General features: G+C 56.9%; 1 protein-coding gene across 1 annotated transcript; it reads right to left on the minus strand.

Annotated features, from left to right (window-relative positions):
• Nucleotides 1-3194: 3194 nt before the first annotated feature.
• Nucleotides 3195-18929, minus strand: MMP15 (matrix metallopeptidase 15). The gene is made up of 9 exons (XM_073659816.1): nt 18357-18929; nt 18142-18290; nt 15265-15387; nt 14756-15060; nt 14106-14267; nt 13749-13954; nt 13055-13193; nt 12837-12987; nt 3195-3372 (listed from the first exon to the last, which is right to left on the minus strand). Exons 1-9 carry the CDS (start codon nt 18915-18917, stop codon nt 3210-3212), a joined length of 1959 nt encoding a protein of 652 aa, XP_073515917.1. The 5' UTR covers nt 18918-18929; the 3' UTR covers nt 3195-3209.
• Nucleotides 18930-21900: the final 2971 nt, after the last annotated feature.

The raw sequence follows: 21900 nt of genomic DNA on the forward strand, positions 1-21900 counted from the left end.
TATATACAGAGCGTGTGACTACAGAGGGGAGCTGTGGATATATAGTATATACAGAGCATCTGAGAACAGAACATAGCACATAAAGAGAAATACAGGCGCAATCTCCAGAGGATATCGGGTTTGTTTACCAAAATTACTATTAATCCGTGGAACAGCCGACCTCAGAAACAGGTTCTTTACTGTAAGAGCGGTGACTATATGAACAGTCGCCCTCAGAAACAGGTTCTTTACTGTAAGAGCGGTGACTATATGAACAGCCGACCTCAGAAACAGGTTCTTTACTGTAAGAGCGGTGACTATATGAACAGCCGACCTCAGAAACAGGTTCTTTACTGTAAGAGCGGTGACTATATGAACAGCCGACCTCAGAAACAGGTTCTTTACTGTAAGAGCGGTGACTATATGAACAGCCGACCTCAGAAACAGGTTCTTTACTGTAAGAGCGGTGACTATATGAACAGCCGACCTCAGAAACAGGTTCTTTACTGTAAGAGCGGTGACTATAGAGAGGAGCTGTGGATATATAGTATATACAGAGCGTGTGACTACAGAGAGGAGCTGAGGATATATAGTATATAAAGAGCGTGTGACTACAGAGAGGAGCTGTGGATATATAGTATATACAGAGCGTGTGACTACAGAAGAGCTGGGGATATATAGTATATACAGAGCGTGTGACTACAGAGAGGAGCTGTGGATATATAGTATATACAGAGCGTGTGACTACAGAGAGGAGCTGTGGATATATAGTATATACAGAGCGTGTGACTACAGAGAGGAGCTGTGGATATATAGTATATACAGAGCGTGTGACTACAGAGAGGAGCTGTGGATATATAGTATATACAGAGCGTGTGACTACAGAGGAGCTGTGGATATATAGTATATAGTATATACAGAGCGTGTGACTACAGAGGGGAGCTGTGGATATATAGTATATACAGAGCGTGTGACTACAGAGAGGAGCTGTGGATATATAGTATATACAGAGCGTGTGACTACAGAGAGGAGCTGTTGATATATAGTATATTCAGAGCGTGTGACTACAGAGAGGAGCTGTGGATATATAGTATATACAGAGCGTGTGACTACAGAGAGGAGCTGTGGATATATAGTATATACAGAGCGTGTGACTACAGAGAGGAGCTGTGGATATATAGTATATACAGAGCGTGTGACTACAGAGAGGAGCTGTGGATATATAGTATATACAGAGCGAGTGACTACAGAGAGGAGCTGTGGATATATAGTATATACAGAGCGTGTGACTACAGAGAGGAGCTGTGGATATATAGTATATACAGAGCGTGTGACTACAGAGAGGAGCTGTGGATATATAGTATATACAGAGCGTGTGACTACAGAGAGGAGCTGTGGATATATAGTATATACAGAGCGTGTGACTACAGAGAGGAGCTGTGGATATATAGTATATACAGAGCGTGTGACTACAGAGAGGAGCTGTGGATATATAGTATATACAGAGCGTGTGACTACAGAGAGGAGCTGTGGATATATAGTATATACAGAGCGTGTGACTACAGAGAGGAGCTGTGGATATATAGTATATACAGAGCGTGTGACTACAGAGAGGAGCTGTGGATATATAGTATATACAGAGCGTGTGACTACAGAGAGGAGCTGTGGATATATAGTATATACAGAGCGTGTGACTACAGAGAGGAGCTGTGGATATATAGTATATACAGAGCGTGTGACTACAGAGAGGAGCTGTGGATATATAGTATATACAGAGCGTGTGACTACAGAGAGGAGCTGTGGATATATAGTATATACAGAGCGTGTGACTACAGAGGAGCTGTGGATATATAGTATATACAGAGCGTGTGACTACAGAGAGGAGCTGTGGATATATAGTATATACAGAGCGTGTGACTACAGAGAGGAGCTGTGGATATATAGTATATACAGAGCGTGTGACTACAGAGAGGAGCTGTGGATATATAGTATATACAGAGCGTGTGACTACAGAGAGGAGCTGTGGATATATAGTATATACAGAGCGTGTGACTACAGAGGGGAGCTGTGGATATATAGTATATACAGAGCGTGTGACTACAGAGAGGAGCTGTGGATATATAGTATATACAGAGCGTGTGACTACAGAGAGGAGCTGTGGATATATAGTATATACAGAGCGTGTGACTACAGAGAGGAGCTGTGGATATATAGTATATACAGAGCGTGTGACTACAGAGGGGAGCTGTGGATATATAGTATATACAGAGCGTGTGACTACAGAGGGGAGCTGTGGATATATAGTATATACAGAGCGTGTGACTACAGAGGAGCTGTGGATATATAGTATATACAGAGCGTGTGACTACAGAGAGGAGCTGTGGATATATAGTATATACAGAGCGTGTGACTACAGAGGGGAGCTGTGGATATATAGTATATAGAGCGTGTGACTACAGAGAGGAGCTGTGGATATATAGTATATACAGAGCGTGTGACTACAGAGGGGAGCTGTGGATATATAGTATATACAGAGCATCTGAGAACAGAACATAGCACATAAAGAGAAATACAGGCGCAATCTCCAGAGGATATCAGGTTTGTTTACCAAAATTACTATTAATCCGTGGAACAGCCGACCTCAGAAACAGGTTCTTTACTGTAAGAGCGGTGACTATATGAACAGTCGCCCTCAGAAACAGGTTCTTTACTGTAAGAGCGGTGACTATATGAACAGCCGACCTCAGAAACAGGTTCTTTACTGTAAGAGCGGTGACTATATGAACAGCCGACCTCAGAAACAGGTTCTTTACTGTAAGAGCGGTGACTATATGAACAGCCGACCTCAGAAACAGGTTCTTTACTGTAAGAGCGGTGACTATATGAACAGCCGACCTCAGAAACAGGTTCTTTACTGTAAGAGCGGTGACTATATGAACAGCCGACCTCAGAAACAGGTTCTTTACTGTAAGAGCGGTGACTATATGAACAGTCGCCCTCAGGAGCCGTCACTAGTTATGGTTTCATGAAAGGCTGAGATGCTTTTTTAGAATATAACAAAGCCTTCAGTTTGCGGTGCTGCGGTGGATCGACCACCTCCTCCTCCTCCTGTACATTTACTCTTCCTTTTATCCCATTCCTCAACTGAACTTGATAGAAGTTTGTCTTTTTAATGGCAAGTGAACCCCCTCCGTATCATCACATGACTGCATAGCCAAAGCATAAGGCTATTACTCCCTGTTTTCAGCCATTTGTAGACTCATCATGTTATACTCACATGTGTCTGATTCCATGTAGGCGCCCTTAGGGGAGTCGGGGATCCCAGCCCAGACCTTTATGGATTTGGGGTAACCTGTATCTACAGAGCGAGTCTTCTCACTGAAGCGCCAGTAACTGGAGAAAACAAAATATGACATAAGATTATGTGGAAGAGGAAGGGAGCGGGGCCGGGGTGACAAAGGGGCGCAGCACGAGGAGGGGAGAGGAGCCGGGGTGACGCAGCACGAGGAAGGGAGCGGGGCCGGGGTGACAAAGGGGCGCAGCACGAGGAGGGGAGAGGAGCCGGGGTGACGCAGCACGAGGAAGGGAGCGGGGCCGGGGTGACAAAGGGGCGCAGCACGAGGAAGGGAGCGGGGCCGGGGTGACAAAGGGGCGCAGCACGAGGAGGGGAGCGGGGCCGGGGTGACGCAGCACGAGGAAGGGAGCGGGGCCGAGGTGACAAAGGGGCGCAGCACGAGGAGGGGAGAGGAGCCGGGGTGACGCAGCACGAGGAAGGGAGCGGGGCCGGGGTGACAAAGGGGCGCAGCACGAGGAGGGGAGAGGAGCCGGGGTGACGCAGCACGAGGAAGGGAGCGGGGCCGGGGTGACAAAGGGGCGCAGCACGAGGAGGGGAGAGGAGCCGAGGTGACGCAGCACGAGGAGGGGAGAGGAGCCGGGGTGGCGCAGCACGAGGAGGGGAGAGGAGCCGGGGTGGCGCAGCACGAGGAGGGGAGAGGAGCCGGGGTGGCGCAGCACGAGGAGGGGAGAGGAGCCGGGGTGGCGCAGCACGAGGAGGGGAGAGGAGCCGGGGTGGCGCAGCACGAGGAGGGGAGAGGAGCAGAGGTGACAAAGGGGCGCAGCACGAGGAAGGGAGAGGAGCCGGGGTGACGCAGCACGAGGAGAGGAGAGGAGCCGGGGTGACGCAGCACGAGGAAGGGAGAGGAGCCGGGGTGACAAAGGGGCGCAGCACGAGGAGGGGAGAGGAGCCGGGGTGACGCAGCACGAGGAAGGGAGCGGGGCCGGGGTGACAAAGGGGCGCAGCACGAGGAGGGGAGAGGAGCCGAGGTGACAGCACGAGGAAGGGAGCGGGGCCGGGGTGACAAAGGGGCGCAGCACGAGGAGGGGAGAGGAGCCGAGGTGACACAGCACGAGGAAGGGGGCCGGGGTGACAAAGGGGCGCAGCACGAGGAGGGGAGAGGAGCCGAGGTGACACAGCACGAGGAAGGGGGCCGGGGTGACAAAGGGGCGCAGCACGAGGAAGGGAGCGGGGCCGGGGTGACAAAGGGGCGCAGCACGAGGAAGGGAGCGGGGCCGGGGTGACAAAGGGGCGCAGCACGAGGAGGGGAGAGGAGCCGAGGTGACGCAGCACGAGGAAGGGAGCGGGGCCGAGGGGGCGCAGCACGAGGAAGGGAGCGGGGCCGAGGGGGCGCAGCACGAGGAAGGGAGCGGGGCCGGGGTGACGCAGCACGAGGAAGGGAGCGGGGCCGGGGTGACGCAGCACGAGGAAGGGAGCGGGGCCGGGGTGACGCAGCACGAGGAAGGGAGCGGGGCCGGGGTGACGCAGCACGAGGAAGGGAGCGGGGCCGGGGTGACGCAGCACGAGGAAGGGAGCGGGGCCGGGGTGACGCAGCACGAGGAAGGGAGCGGGGCCGGGGTGACGCAGCACGAGGAAGGGAGCGGGGCCGGGGTGACGCAGCACGAGGAAGGGAGCGGGGCCGGGGTGACGCAGCACGAGGAAGGGAGCGGGGCCGGGGTGACGCAGCACGAGGAAGGGAGCGGGGCCGGGGTGACGAGGGGGCGCAGCACGAGGAAGGGAGCGGGGCCGGGGTGACGAGGGGGCGCTGTCACGGCTGTGTCAAATGTAGCAGACAGTCGTTCTGCAGCTGGTTGCAGCAGATCTCTTCGTTTGGCATTACAGACGCCTTCTTAAATCTGGCTTACTTCAGGACTTAGCGGCTACCTCCCACCTGCTCTGATTGACACCCAGGCCTGGGTGTTTAAATACTTTCAGTTTGCGGCAGGGAGGGACCGGTGATATTCACATGTTCTCTTGTGAACGCTTGGAGCTATTGTAGTCTGCTTACTTCCCCCTCTGGTGCTCTGGAGGACCTTTGGTGTAATTTCTCTGAAGTCGGCTCAAGCTAAGTTTCTTCCCCGTGTTTGTCTCCCTTGCTGTCTTTATAGTGGTGACTGACCAGTGCTCATCCCCCATCCCTATCCAGGGCCTAGCTCTAGGGATATACGGTGCTTAGGTTTCCGGTTCGGCAATTGGTGAGGAACTAATATAGGGACGGTAGGGGAGACAGGGTGATATTAGATCAGTCTAGGGCAGGGGTCCTCAAACTACGGCCCGCGGGCCACATGCGGCCCGCGGAGGATTTTTATCCGGGCTGTGGGCGGAGGAGAGCGGTGTCCGCGCCCGCGCCCTCCCGCTTGCTCAGGGCCCTGGCAGCTGGATACTTACCTCTCCCCGTGCCTCTGTAGATCCGCTGTCTTCCTGCTGTGCGCTGCCTGTGACGTCTCAGGTCAGAGGGTGCGGTCACGTCTTTCCACCACGCCCTCCCCTGAGCCATGACAGACAGTTCAGAGCGGGAAGACACCGGCGACGCTGGAGTCCGGACCCGAGCAGCGGCAGCAGGTGAGAACTGAGGTGAGTATTTTTATTTTATTTTTTTTTAATGCATGGAGACATGGGGCATTATATGGGGGAGAGGCGACATCCTGCCTGGGGCATTATATGGGGGAGAGGCGACATCCTGCCTGGGGCATTATATGGGGGAGAGGCGACATCCTGCCTGGGGCATTATATGGGGGAGAGGCGACATCCTGCCTGGGGCATTATATGGGGGAGAGGCGACATCCTGCCTGGGGCATTATATGGGGGAGAGGCGACATCCTGCCTGGGGCATTATATGGGGGAGAGGCGACATCCTGCCTGGGGCATTATATGGGGGAGAGGCGACATCCTGCCTGGGGCATTATATGGGGGAGAGGCGACATCCTGCCTGGGGCATTATATGGGGGAGAGGCGACATCCTGCCTGGGGCATTATATGGGGGAGAGGCGACATGCTGCCTGGGGCATTATATGGGGGAGAGGCGACATGCTGCCTGGGGCATTATATGGGGGAGAGGCGACATGCTGCCTGGGGCATTATATGGGGGAGAGGCGACATCCTGCCTGGGGCATTATATGGGGGAGAGGCGACATCCTGCCTGGGGCATTATATGGGGGAGAGGCGACATCCTGCCTGGGGCATTATATGGGGGAGAGGCGACATCCTGCCTGGGGCATTATATGGGGGAGAGGCGACATCCTGCCTGGGGCATTATATGGGGGAGAGGTGACATGCGGCATTATATGGGGGAGAGGTGACATGCGGCATTATATGGGGGAGAGGTGACATGCGGCATTATATGGGGGAGAGGTGACATGCGGCATTATATGGGGGAGAGGTGACATGCTGCATTATATGGGGGAGAGGTGACATGCTGCATTATATGGGGGAGAGGTGACATGCTGCATGGGGCATTATATGGGGGAGTGACATCCTGCATGGGGCATTATAAGGGGGGGGGGTGGGGGGACAGCCTGCATAGGGCATTATAAGGGTGGGGAACAGCCTGCATAGGGAATTATAAGGGGGGGGGGGGGGACAGCCTGCATAGGGCATTATAAGAGAGGAACAGCCTGCCTATTGAGGACCTATGCTGCCTATTGGGGACATTTACCTGCCTATTGGGGACCTATGCTGCCTATTGGGGACATTTACCTCCCCATTGAGGACCTATGCTGCCTATTGGGGACATTTACCTCCCTATTGAGGACCTATGCTGCCTATTGGAGACATTTACCTCCCTATTGAGGACCTATGCTGCCTATTGGGGACATTTACCTGCCTATTGGGGACCTATGCTGCCTATTGGGGACATTTACCTGCCTATTGGGGACCTATGCTGCCTATTGGGTACATTTACCTCCCCATTGAGGACCTATGCTGCCTATTGGGGACATTTACCTGCCCATTGGGGACCTATGCTGCCTATTGGGGATATTTACCTGCCTATTGAGGACCTATGCTGCCTATTGGGGACATTTACCTGCCTATTGAGGACCTATGCTGCCTATTGGGGACATTTACCTGCCTATTGGGGACCTATGCTGCCTATTGGGGACATTTACCTGCCTATTGGGGACCTATGCTGCCTATTGGGGACATTTACCTGCCTATTGGGGACCTATGCTGCCTATTGGGGACATTTACCTGCCTATTGAGGACCTATGCTGCCTATTGGGGACATTTACCTGCCTATTGAGGACCTATGCTGCCTATTGGGGACATTTACCTGCCTATTGGGGACCTATGCTGCCTATTGGGGACATTTACCTGCCTATTGAGGACCTATGCTGCCTATTGGGGACATTTACCTCCCTATTGAGGACCTATGCTGCCTATTGGGGACATTTACCTCCCTATTGAGGACCTATGCTGCCTATTGGGGACCTATGCTGCCTATTGTGGACATTTACCTCCCCATTGAGGACCTATGCTGCCTATTGAAATATTGGTTGATTTAACTTTACTTGTTCTTCATTTTAAATATTGTATTTGTTCCTGTATTGTTTTTTTACTTCAAAATAAGATATGTGCAGTGTGCATAGGAATTTGTTCATAGTTTTTTAAAAAAAAAAATTATATTCCGGCCCTCCAATGCTATGAGGGACCGTGAACTGGCCCCCTGTTTAAAAAGTTTGAGGACCCCTGGTCTAGGAGGTCTCCACTCCCCTTTCCCTAGTGTCTGGGCTCCCTTCCTCTCATCCCTTTGTGTTGCACTTTGTCTTTCTTACACCTTGCGTGACATTATCACCGGCCGTGCACATTTAGGAAAAAAAAACTGACACATGATTTTTTTTGTGTGTTTTTGGGCGTGTGTTTTTTTCCCCTTTCTCCCTTGGTACAGGTTCAGTGGCGGAGCTGCGCTGTCCGTCTCTGGAGGTGAATGACCTCCGCTGTGAGGTTCAGCAACGGCTACAGGTCGCCAATGTGGGGGTCTCTGCAGGTAGGCCTGTCCAGCCTGAACCCAAGGTTGCCCATCCGGACAGGTTTTCAGGTGGTAGGGACAAGTAGGTAGGCCTGCGAACTGTATTTTAAACGTTGTCCTTACTCCTCCGGTAATGAGGAGCAGCGGGTGGGGATTGTGATCTCTCTACTGCAGGGCGATCCTCAGTCCTGGGCCTTTTCGTTACCGCAGGACTCGGTTTGTCTCCAGTCTGTGGAGGGGTTTTCGGGGTTCTGGCCCTCATCTATGATGACCCTGACCGAGTCTCCTTGGTGGAGTCCAGGCTTCGTCGCCTTCTGCAGGGGATTCGGTCAGTGGAGACGGACAGTTCTGAATTCCGCAGATGAACAACAGATTCCAAATGGAAGGACTCAGCCCTTAGGAGTCAATGTTGTGAGGGTCTTACTGAAAGGTTGAGAGATGCCTGGGCTGTATATGAAACCCCTCAGTCCTTGGAGGCTGCCATGTCTTTGGCCTTACGTCTTGATAGGAGCCTTCAGGATAGATGGGTGAGACCACCTTCTCCGGGGTCTTCTTGTAGGGGTTGTGTACCACTGCCGGGGGAGCGGTCTGGGGGTGAACCAGTGCTGGGGGAGGTGGAGGAACCCATGCAGTTAGGGGGTGTCGCTACATCATACATATCCCCGGAGTGTCGCAAGAAAAAAGGCGTATGTTTTGTTGTGGGAAAAAGGGACATTTTATTGGGTTCTGTCCTTCGATTAACTCTCGGTAGTCTGGAGTTGGATAAACAAGGGGTGCATTTATCATCAACCAGCAGTTCCCAGTTTGTCCTGACAGCAGAGGTGGTGCTAGAGAGCAAAAGCGAAAAAATGTCTGTGTTTGTTGACAGTGGAGTCGGGGTCACAATGGTTGATGCTGAGTTTGTGAAAACTCATGGACTTGCTTGCTGTGCTTTAGCTGAACCTATTTCCATCTTCGCCATTGACTTGGCGCCACTTGCACAGAAAGCGTTTACTCAGATTGTACATAATGTAAAACTGAGGGTCTGGTCGGTTCATTGTGAAATAATCCCTTGCTATGTCCTGAACAATCTTCCCACACCGATTGTATTGGGTATTCCTTGGCTTGTTAGACATAATCCGCTGCTGGATTGGCAAACCGGGGAGATTGAATGGGGAGATTACTGCCATGAGTACTGTTTAGATATTTCCCTTGCTACTGTCTCTACAGAAACATCTGCTTTTCTGTCTGGTTTTGAGGATGTTTTTTCTTAGAGGGGGTGTCAGGATTTGCCTCCTCATCGTGCTTATGACTGTCCTATTAACCTGACCCCCGGAGCTAAACTACCGAAGTCCAGACTGTATAATCTTTCTGGCCCTGAGAGACAAGCCATGAAGGATTTCATTGCGGAAAGTCTGGAGAAGGGACACATCAGACCCTCATCTTCGCCCGTGGCGGCAGGGTTCTTCTTTGCGTAGAAAAAAGATGGAGGTCTATGTCCCGGTTTAGATTTCCAGGAATTATATCAAAATTACCATCCGGGATCCATACCCTCTTCCTCCAATTCCTGATTTGTTCAGCCAGGTTGTGGGAGCTAAGGTGTTCTCCAAGGTGGATTTAAGGGGAGCCTACAATCTGGTTAGAATCAGAGAGGGGGATGAATGGAAAACTGCGTTCAATACTCCTGAGGGGCACATCGAGAGTCTGGTTATGCCTTTTGGTTTGACCAATGCACCTGCGGTATTCCAGCATTTCATTAATGATATTTTCCATCATTTGGTGGGGAGGTTTGTAGTGGTCTATCTGGATGATATTTTGGTTTACTCACCTGATTTTGAGACCCATCGGGGGCATGTTAAGCAGGTGCTCCAGATATTAAGGGATAACAAACTATATGCCAAACTAGAGAAATGTGTTTTTGCCGTTCAGGAGGTGCAGTTTTTGGGGTACTTGTTGTCATCTTCAGGTTTTCAGATGGATCCGGAGAAGATCCGTGCAGTCCTTGACTGGCAACGTCCCGAGAACCTGAAGGCTCTACGTTTTCTGGGCTTTATTAATTTTTACAGAAATTCATCCGAAATTACTCTGTTATAATGAAACCCCTTACTGACATGACTAGGAAGGGGTCTGATTTTCCCTAATGGTCGGAGGCCTCCTTCCAGGCTTTTTCTTCCTTAAAGAATTATTTTGCCACGGTACCTATACTCAGTCAACCCGATGTTTCCCAGCCCTTTATTGTAGAGGTCGATGCTTCTTTTCTAAAATATTGTCTTCGGCTGAAATTATGACATGGATAATAAGGAACTTTTGGCGATCAAATTGGCGTTCAAGGAATGCCCACACTGGTTGGAAGGGGCTGTCCATCCTATTACTGTTATTACTGACCATAAGAACCTGTCATATCTCCAGTCAGCTAAACGTCTCACCCCTAGGCAAGCCAGATGGTCCCTGTTTTTTACTAGGTTCAATTTTGTTGTCACTTTTCGTCCAGGGGTCAAAAATATCAAGACAGATGCTTTGTCCCGGAGCTTCCCTGGTGGTGGTGACCATGAGAACCCTGCCCCGATATTACATAAGGGGGTAGTCATTGCGGCATTGTCTGCTGAACTGGAGGGTGAGGGTAAGGTGCTGGAGGCTCAGGGTGACGCCCCGGCCTCCTGCCCTTCAGGAAAGTTATTTGTATCCTCTAATCTGAGCCGCAAAGTAATTAAGGAACATCATAACTCTGTGCTTGCTGGGCATCCAGGTGGTAAGGCAACCGCGGACCTCCTCTCTCGTTGTTTTTGGTGGCCGGGATTGCATCGGGATGTGATTGAACACGTAGGTGCTTGTAGTATTTGTGCGTGTTCTAAGGTTTCGCATACCCGTTCGTCTGGTACTCTTCTTCCGCTACCTATCCCTAGTAGGCCATGGACACACTGGTCCATGGTTTTTATTACTGACCTACTGGTTTCTGCAGGCAATACGGTGGTTTTGGTGGTTGTAGATAGGATCAGTAAATGGTTCACTTTGTCGCATTACCGGCACTTTCCAATGCCAAGACACAGGTGTTCATAAATGAGACTGTGAAGCTTCACGGGGGTCCCTCGATGTGGTGTCTGATCGGGGGACCCAGTTTGTTTCCAGGTTCTGGAGGGTGTTCTGTTCTCGACTGGGGGTGCAGCTGTCCTTTTCCTCTGCCTTCCACCCTCAGTCGCATGGACAGACCGAGCGTGTCAATCAGAATTTGGAGACCTACCTCAGGTGTTTCATCTCCGAAAGTCAGGAGGATTGGGCATCCTACTTACCGCTGGCAGAATTTGCCATTAATAATCATCGTCAAGAATCCACTGGCAGGTCACCGTTCTTCGATGCAAACGGTTACCACCCACAGTTTGGTACCTTTAGTGGGGGAGAAGCTTCACGAGTTCCTGAGGAGGAACGTTTTGCTTCTTCGCTCTCCTCGGTGTGGCGGGGGGTGCTGAGTAATTTAAAGACCATGGGAGACAGGTATAAACGTATGGCTGACAGAAAACGCTTGCCAGGTCCGGACCTGAATGTGAGTGACGGTTGTCTACCAGGAATATAAGATTGAAAGTTCCTTCTTGGAAGCTGGGACCTAGGTTTATTGGTCCCTATAAAATAACCACCGTCATTAACCCAGCAGCGTTTCATCTTGAGCTTCCTCAGGCCCTTAAGGTCCACAATGTGTTCCACATGTCCTTACTCAAGAAGTATGTGGAACCTCTTGAGCCCTCACCTCTACCACCGCCCCCAGTAATGGTTGATGGTAATCTGGAGTTTCAGATTTCGAGGATTGTAGATTCTCGTCTCCAAAGTTGTTCCCTACAATACTTGGTGCACTGGAAGGGTTATGGTCCAGAGGAGAGGATGTGGGTTTCAGCATCAGAGGTGAACGCTCCCAGGTTGGTTCACTCATTCCACACCCTCTTATCTTGAGAAACCCGGTCCTGAGTGTCCGGTGGTCACCCGTAAGGGGGGAGGTACTGTCACGGGTGTGTCAGAGGTGACAGACAGTCGCCCTGCAGTTGGTTGCAGAAGATCTTTTCGTTTGGCATTACAGACATCTTCTTAGATCTATCTCACTCTAGGACCCAGCAGCTACCTCTCTCCTGCTCTGATTGACACCCAGGTCTGGGTGCTTAAATACCTTCAGTTTGCTGCAGGGAGGGGCCGGTGATATTCACATGTTCCCTAGTGAAGTATTGGAGCTATTGCAGTCTGCTTACTTCCTCTCTGGTGCTTGGAGTAAGTTTCATGTAATCTGTCTGAAGTCGGCCTAAGCTAAGTTTCTTTCCCCTGTGTTTGTCTCCCTTGTTGTCTTATTGTGATATTAGATCTGCCTAGGAGGGCTCGACTCCCCTTTTCCCTAGTGCCTGGGCTCCCTTCCCCTCATCCTTTCGCATTGCACTTTGTCTTTCCTACACTGTGCGTGACAGGTGCAGGAGGGAAGGGGAGCGGGGCCGGGGTGACGAGGAGGGGAGCGGGGCTCAGGGTGACGAGGGGGCGCGGCGGTAGGGTGAACCTGTCAGTGGTGGCTGTACTCTCTGGCTGTGAGGCCCCCATATCCAGGCTTACCTGTCACCCCGAAAGAAGTAGGTGTATCCGGTGGGCTCCCAGAATATGGCGGTGTCGATCCTGTCGTATGGGATGCCGTAGCCCAGGTTGCTCAGCGGCTGCGGATACCCCGGCTCTAGATTGGCCTCACGGAACAACCAGTATTTATCCCCTGCCGATCAGACGATTACATTCAGATGACCACCCTCCGGCCTCCTCCTCCTGCCCCCTAGACTCACCTTTAAAAAAAACAAACTTCCCATCATCTCTCTCGTATACGGCGCTGATATTGGCTGGGAGTCCTCTCCAGAAATGACCGATCGGCATGGGATAGTGGTCCAATACCCGCTTATTACGTAATCTCCAGAACCAGGCACCCTGCGCAAGAACAGGACACAGTCAACCGACCGCCCCCTAACAATGGGTGAGGGGCCACCACAGCTCTGCCCCCTGTGAGGTCATAGTGATGTCAGGAGTGAGCGGGCGAGGGGGGCCGCGCCACAGCGAGAAGGCGGACCGGGCCACAGCGGGCGGGCGGACCGGGGGGGGCCGCGCCACAGCGGGCGGGCGGACCGGGGGGGGGGCCGCGCCACAGCGGGCGGGCGGACCGGGGGGGGGGGGGGGGCCGCGCCACAGCGGGCGGGCGGACCGGGGGGGGGGGGGCCGCGCCACAGCGGGCGGGCGGACCGGGGGGGGGGGGGGGGGGCCGCGCCACAGCGGGCGGGTGGACGGGGGGGGGGGGGGGGGGGCGCCACAGCGGGCGGGCGGACCGGGGGGGGGGGGGGGGGCCGCGCCACAGCGAGTGGGGGGGGGGCGTCACAGCGAGCGGGTGGCCGCCGCGTCACAGCGAGCGGGTGGACGGGGGGGGGGGGGGCCGCGTCACAGCGAGCGGGCGGACCACGTTATAGTGATGTCAGGACCAGATCACTTTACCTTGAAGACAAACATCTCCCCCCTCAGGACGGCCACTACATCAAAGTTGCCCTCACAGATATCGGGTCCGTACTGCTCCGGCTTTCTAGGGGGGGCATTTCCCGGTCGCTCTGGCTTTCCTCCTGATGGTGTTTTTGGGGGTCTCCTGTCAGGGCGGCCCGGAGTGGGAATCGGCGGGGTGCTCGGGGCCTCACCGCCTGGACCTCCTGTGCAGACAAGAGTAAGAGACACTGCTGGTGAGCGGCCCGAGGAGTGACGGGTGAGCAGGAGCCTGCGGGATCATGGGAGAGGGCAATAGGGTGAGACACAGGAGCAATAACGGGGCGAGGAGGGTGTGACAGGCGCAGGGCTCCTCACCGTACAGCTGCTGGATTCCACGCCTGTCGTCCTCGGGCAGCTGGAAGTTCTCGGTGTCCATCCACTGGTAGAACGGCGCCATAATGGCAGAGGGGTTATTAGAGTGCTCCAGGCCCAGCGAGTGTCCGAGCTCATGGACGGCCACCAGGAAGAGGTGATTCCCTGTGGAGGACAGAGGTTACCCACTGCGCCCAACAGACGCTCACCCACCCCCCCGGTCCCCGCACCAGCCGCTCGCCCACCCCGACACCGCACCAACCCGGCTCCCGCACCAAAAGCTCGCCCACCCCGACCAAACCACTCGCCCACCCCGACCCAACCACTCGCCCACCCCGACCCCCGCACTAGCCGCTCGCCCACCCCGGCCCCCACACCAGCCGCTCGCCCACCCCGACCCAACCACTCGCCCACCCCGGCCCCCGCACTAGCCGCTCGCCCACCCCGGCCCCCACACCAGCCGCTCGCCCACCCCGGCCCCCACACCAGCCGCTTGCCCACCCCCTGCTCCTCCTAGACCCCTCGTAGCCACAGCGTACAGCTACACAATCCCACAGAGCAGTCCTGGGATCAACACCCCAGCCAGTAGCCATTCCAGACTCCTCGCGGCCCCCCGGCCATTACCCGACGCCCCTCACAGATCAGGTAGTCACCTGACAAGTCGCTGTTGTCCACAGTCCAGGGTTCTTCTAAGTCAAAATGTGCATCTCCGCCCATACCCGGCCCGGGGAAGTAAGCGTGCGCCAGGAACCCACCAGGACCATCAAAGGGGGAGCTGTCACCATGGAAACCGGAGGCAAAGAGGATGAGGATGTCGGCACCAGCCTGGCGCTGAAGTAAGCTCTCGTACGGGACTTCTGAGAAGGTGAGCGGCGTCACACCGGACCACACAGCGAAGGCTCTGCGCACCGCGTCCTGCGAGCTATACACACCGAGCCGCGGAGAGTGATTCTGTATACTGCGGGGGAGGGGAGACGTCACCATGGAAACACACCACACCCTCCCAAACACCCCCTCGTACACAGGCACCGCAGTCACTATTCTGCTGTTACATCGTGTCTTATCCTCCAGAGCTGCAGTCACTATTCTGCTGGTAAATTGTAAGGAGGATGAGAGCTGACGGGCGTGGGGGGGCTGTGTGCGGCGGTCGCCCGATGCTCACCTGTACGTCAGCTGCAGCTGGCCCCACTTGCGCCCCGTGTGGGCGTAGCGCTTCCTGCGCATGCTCAGCTTGGTTCTGCTCCCCAGCTGGTCGGGTACACCGCACCGAGGCTTCTGCATCCACCTGGTAACACACAGAAGCCATGTCAGCCGGCGGTGACACATTCAGGAGGATCTGCGAGCAGATTCCACAACACAACCTGGTGTATGAGACCTGATGAGGCCGCTGTACTTACTGCAAAAGCCATGTCAGATTGGTGGAATAATCAGGATTGTAAAGTAAACAGTTAATGAGCCCAATGTGAACAAGACCTAGCAATGGCCTCCAGGTGACAGATATTCCTGGGCCGTCACCGGCTCCGCCACGAGGGCGAGGGGGGAGCCGTCGCCGGCTCTGCCACCTGGACGAGGGAGAAGAGGGGGCCGTCGCCGGCTCCGCCACCTGGACGAGGGAGAAGAGGGGGCCGTCCCCGGCTCCGCCACCTGGACGAGGGAGAAGAGGGGGCCGTCACCGGCTCCGCCACCTGGACGAGGGAGAAGAGGGGGCCGTCACCGGCTCCGCCACCTGGACGAGGGAGAAGAGGGGGCCGTTTCCTTCTGCCACCAGATTGCTGATGGAGGCCGGTGGGAAGAAGCCTCCAGTGCAGGGGCCGCCCTCTCGGCTGCACTAAGATCAGAAGAAAAGGAACCAGAGAACAAAACTGCGGATCAGCAGAGTCTGGAAGGAGAGGAAGCATCTGCTTGGGCCTCATTCACACGTACCGGAGACACTGACACATGTAGACACATTCAGATGAATGGTTCTGTGCACGTCAGTGTTTCCACGCACACGCGTGTCCAGGGGCAGGACATGCTGACATGTCCGCAAAACGTCCCGCACTGGTGACATCAGTGTGACACGTACCGGCGCCTGAGAATCAATGTACAGTTCGCGCTGTTTTCAAGCGCCGGTGCTGGACTCTGCCCTCATCATTGTCCCCTGCAAACGCTGCGATCAACGTGAGCAAGGGACAATGAGAAGAGGAGTAGGGTCTGCTCCCGCTGTGTCCATGTGTAAAAATAAGAATAAAATCCATCTACTCACCTGTCCCCCGCTGTAATCCTCTGACGCCAAGGAGAACAACTCCTGCAGCGAGCGGGCCCCGGAGCTGCGCTCAGTGAGTGACGTTGTAGCCTCAATCCCCTGATGAAGCCAGTGATGGTGAAACTAGCTGGGAAGGCAGCTGATCATGTTTATTAGCAATGTTTGAGAGTTGGTCCATACTAATCACTGAGGTGTGGGTCCGCGGCCGCACCAATTATTGAGGGCTTTGTGATACTATCATCAGAGTGAGGCACAGAATAGGGGAAGCTAATAACGCGCCCGCTGTCAGCTGATCAGAGTACCAAGATTACTAATGTCCTGGTTATATAAGATCAGACGTCCGTACGGAGGAGATTCCTGACCACAAAGAGCTCAGCGCTCAATCCCTGGGAGACGTTTCTCCACTAGGATTTATTCCACACCAATAATATCTGTCGCCTTCTCTGGCCGGGAGTTTCCCCAATTGATTGGCTAATAGAAGCATTAACTAAAAGCTTTAACCCCGTATCGGAAAATTATTTCAAGGAAGGAGCAACACAAACGGTTAATGTGATAAGTAGATGATAACGATGAGCTTTCTAATGATCACAGAACCTTTATTTGGGGCTTATTTGCCTTATGGCAATTTGTAAATAAAGAATCGATACCTTACGCCGCTCCTAGGAACAATCAGCGAGTGACAGGACACCGCTCCCCGGCATCAGCGGTCCGAGGATTACAGCGGGGGACACTGCGGACAGGTGACTATAAGGATTTTATAATTAGTTTTACACCAAGATACAGCGGCAGCAGACACTACTCCTCTCACCATTGTCCCTTGCTCGTACTGAACGCAGCGCCGGCAGGGGACAATGATGAGGGCAGCATTCAGCACCGGCGCTCGGGAACAGCAGGAACTGTACATTGATGACATAAGGATGTCTCCAGTCAAGGGGGGGGGGGGGGGGGGGGGGTTTCGGCCGGGTCGCGGCGGCGGCAGTCAAGGAGGGGCTCGGCCGGGTCGCGGCGGCGGCAGTCAAGGAGGGGCCTGGCCGGGTCGCGGCGGCAGCAGTCAAGGGGGGGCCTGGCCGGGTCGCGGCGGCAGTCAAGGAGGGGCCTGGCCGGGTCACGGCGGCAGTCAAGGAGGGGCTCGGCCGGGTCGCGGCGGCGGCAGTCAAGGAGGGGCTCGGCCGGGTCGCGGCGGCGGCAGTCAAGGAGGGGCTCGGCCGGGTCGCGGCGGCGGCAGTCAAGGAGGGGCTCGGCCGGGTCGCGGCGGCGGCAGTCAAGGAGGGGCTCGGCCGGGTCGCGGCGGCGGCAGTCAAGGAGGGGCCTGGCCGGGTCGCGGCGGCAGTCAAGGAGGGGCCTGGCCGGGTCGCGGCGGCAGTCAAGGAGGGGCCTGGCCGGGTCGCGGCGGCAGTCAAGGAGGGGCCTGGCCGGGTCGCGGCGGCAGTCAAGGAGGGGCCTGGCCGGGTCGCGGCGGCAGTCAAGGAGGTGCTCGGCCGGGTCGCGGCGGCAGTCAAGGAGGTGCTCGGCCGGGTCGCGGCGGCGGCAGTCAAGGAGGGGCCTGGCCGGGTCGCGGCGGCAGCCAAGGAGGGGCCTGGCCGGGTCACGGCGGCAGCCAAGGAGGGGCCTGGCCGGGTCGCGGCGGCAGCAGTCAAGGGGGGGCCTGGCCGGGTCGCGGCGGCAGTCAAGGAGGGGCCTGGCCGGGTCGCGGCGGCAGCAGTCAAGGGGGGGCTCGGCCGGGTCACGGCGGCAGTCGGGGGGGGTTACGGTCCCAGCCTCTACCGGCAGTGGGGGTCCTGCACCCATCCTTACTCTCTGGTGGTGGGGTCCAGCTCCCCGGACACCGGGATCCCGTAGAAGCGCTGCATGTCGGCGATGGCGGCGGAGCGGCTGTGCGCGGAGCTCAGGGTGGACATCTGGCGGCTGGCGGGAGGGAGGTAGCCGTACAGCCGCAGCCAGGCCTGGGGAGAGAGCAGAGGTCACACAGCCGCAGCCGCAGCGGCCCCGCCACCGCCCGCACTACGCACCTCCGCCCGGGAATCGTCCTCGCCGCCGGCCGCGAATCCCTGACAGGAGAGGAGGAGGAGGCTGCAGCCCAGCAGCAGCCCCGGGGCCCGGAGAGCTCTGCCCCCGCTGTCCGCCATGCCCCGGCCTCTTCCCCGCTCAGTGTCGGGCGGATGAGGAGCCGCTCCCGCTCTCAGAGCCTCGTCCTCCCCGGACAAGCGGCCGCTCCATGGAAGAGCCGCGAGCTGCGCGTGCGTCAGCGGGAGCGCGCACACCGGACATCGCGCGGCCAAACTGCTGCCACCTGGCGGGAACAGCAGGGAGCTGGCCGCAGCCTTGTGTGCACGGAGACACTGAGACGGAGCCGCAGCTGTGAGAAGCAGTCTAGAGGGAGAGAGGGAGGAGTAGGAGGGCGCTGAGGATTCTGGGAGGGTGATGATAGGGGTAGGAGTGACTGAGCCGCGCCCACAGGGAGGCACCGACCCCCGGACCCCGCTGCTCTGGACATTAGATGGGCAATGACCTTTAGATCTAATGGAGCCGCCCCTGATGACTGACAGGCTGGAGCCGCAGCGATGCATCATCCGCCTCAGAGCGGCGCTATAACCAACTGCACACCGCTGACAGACCGCAGGGGAGGCCGGTAACCAAGGCAACGATCTGGAGGCCAGAGGAGAGGGGGAGGAGGACAGAGGGGAGGGGGAGGAGGGCAGAAGGGGGGGCAGAGAATGATGGGGGAGGAGGGCTGAAGATGATGGGGGGGAAGGGCTGAGGATGACAAGGGGAGGAGGGCTGAAGATGATGGGGGGGGAGGGAAAGGATGAGGGGGGGGGGCAGAGAATGATGGGGGAGGAGGGCTGAGGATGACGGGGGGAGGGAGGAGGGCAGAAGATGATGGGGGGAGGGAGGAGGGCAGAAGATGATGGGGGGAAGGGCTGAGGATGACAAGGGGAGGAGGGCTGAAGATGATGGGGGGGGAGGGAAAGGATGAGGGGGGGGCAGAGAATGATGGGGGAGGAGGGCTGAAGATGATGGGGGGGCAGAGAATGATGAGGGAGGAGGGCAGAAGATGATGGGGGGAGGGCTGAGGATGACGGGGGGGAGGGAGGAGGGCAGAAGATGATGGGGGGGGAGAGCTGAGGATGACGGGGGGAGGGAGGAGGGCAGAAGATGATGGGGAGAGGGAGGAGGGCAGAAGATGATGGGGGGGAGGGCTGAGGATGACAGGGGGAGGGAGGAGGGCAGAAGATGATGGGGAGAGGGAGGAGGGCAGAAGATGATGGGGGGGGGGAGCTGAGGATGACGGGGGGAGGGAGGAGGGCAGAAGATGATGGGGAGAGGGAGGAGGGCAGAAGATGATGGGGGGGAGAGCTGAGGATGACGGGGAGAGGGAGGAGGGCAGAAGATGATGGGGGGAGGGAGGAGGGCAGAAGATGATGGGGGGAGGGAGGAGGGCAGAAGATGATGGGGGGGGAGGGCTGAGGATGACAAGGGGAGGAGGGCTGAAGATGATGGGGGGGGAGGGAAAGGATGAGGGGGGGCAGAGAATGATGGGGGAGGAGGGCTGAGGATGACGGGGGGAGGGAGGAGGGCAGAAGATGATGGGGGGGAAGGGCTGAGGATGACAAGGGGAGGAGGGCTGAAGATGATGAGGGGGGGCAGAGAATGATGGGGGAGGAGGGCTGAAGATGATGGGGGGCAGAGAATGATGAGGGAGGAGGGCAGAAGATGATGGGGGGAGGGCTGAGGATGACGGGGGGAGGGAGGAGGGCAGAAGATGATGGGGGGAGGGAGGAGGGCAGAAGATGATGGGGGGGGAGAGCTGAGGATGACGGGGAGAGGGAGGAGGGCAGAAGACGATGGGGGGAGGGAGGAGGGCAGAAGATGATGGGGGGAGGGAGGAGGGCAGAAGATGATGGGGGGGGAGGGCTGAGGATGACAAGGGGAGGAGGGCTGAAGATGATGGGGGGGAGGGAAAGGATGAGGGGGGGCAGAGAATGATGGGGGAGGAGGGCTGAGGATGACGGGGGGAGGGAGGAGGGCAGAAGATGATGGGGGGGGGAAGGGCTGAGGATGACAAGGGGAGGAGGGCTGAAGATGATGAGGGGGGGGCAGAGAATGATGGGGGAGGAGGGCTGAAGATGATGGGGGGCAGAGAATGATGAGGGAGGAGGGCAGAAGATGATGGGGGGAGGGCTGAGGATGACGGGGGGAGGGAGGAGGGCAGAAGATGATGGGGGGAGGGCTGAGGATGACGGGGGGAGGGAGGAGGGCAGAAGATGATGGGGGGGAGAGCTGAGGATGACGGGGGGAGGGAGGAGGGCAGAAGATGATGGGGAGAGGGAGGAGGGCAGAAGATGATGGGGGGAGGGAGGAGGGCAGAAGATGATGGGGGGGAAGGGCTGAGGATGACAAGGGGAGGAGGGCTGAAGATGATGGGGGGGAGGGAAAGGATGAGGGGGGGCAGAGAATGATGGGGGAGGAGGGCTGAAGATGATGGGGGGGCAGAGAATGATGAGGGAGGAGGGCAGAAGATGATGGGGGGAGGGCTGAGGATGACGGGGGGAGGGAGGAGGGCAGAAGATGATGGGGGGGAGAGCTGAGGATGACGGGGGGAGGGAGGAGGGCAGAAGATGATGGGGAGAGGGAGGAGGGCAGAAGATGATGGGGGGGAGGGCTGAGGATGACGGGGGGAGGAGGGCTGAGGATGACAAGGGGAGGAGGGCTGAAGATGATGGGGGGAGGGAGAGGATGACGGGGGGAGGGCAGAAGATGATGGGGGGCAGAGAATGATGAGGGAGGAGGGCAGAAGATGATGGGGGGGAGGAGGGCAGAAGATGATGGGTGGGAGGGCTGAGGATGACGGGGGGAGGAGGGCTGAGGATGACAAGGGGAGGAGGGCTGAAGATGATGGGGGGGAGGGAGAGGATGACGGGGGGGAGGGCAGAAGATGATGGGGGGGCAGAGAATGATGAGGGAGGAGGGCAGAAGATGATGGGGGGAGGGCTGAGGATGACAAGGAGAGGAGGGCTGAAGATGATGGGGGGGAGGGCTGAGGATGACGGGGGGAGGAGGGCTGAGGATGACGGGGGAGGGAGGAGGGCAGAAGATGATGGGGGGGAGGGCTGAGGATGACGGGGGGAGGGAGGAGGGCAGAAGATGATGGGGGGAGGGAGGTGGGCAGAAGATGATGGGGGGGAGGGCTGAGGATGACGGGGGGAGGAGGGCTGAGGATGACAAGGGGAGGAGGGCTGAAGATGATGGGGGGGGAGGGCAGAAGATGATGGGGGGCAGAGAATGATGAGGGAGGAGGGCAGAAGATGATGGGGGGGAGGAGGGTAGAAGATGATGGGGGGGAGGAGGGCTGAGGATGACGGGGTAGGGAGGAGGGCAGAAGATGATGGGGGGAGGGAGGAGGGCAGAAGATGATGGGGGGGAGGAGGGCAGAAGATGATGGGGGGGGGCTGAGGATGACGGGGGGAGGAGGGCTGAGGATGACAAGGGGAGGAGGGCTGAAGATGATGGGGGGGGAGGGAGAGGATGACGGGGGGGGCAGAAGATGATGGG

Source organism: Phyllobates terribilis, unplaced genomic scaffold (assembly GCF_046119375.1).
Source record: "Phyllobates terribilis strain yellow unplaced genomic scaffold, ASM4611937v1 Scaffold_14__1_contigs__length_39327217, whole genome shotgun sequence".
Taxonomy (NCBI): domain Eukaryota; kingdom Metazoa; phylum Chordata; class Amphibia; order Anura; family Dendrobatidae; genus Phyllobates; species Phyllobates terribilis.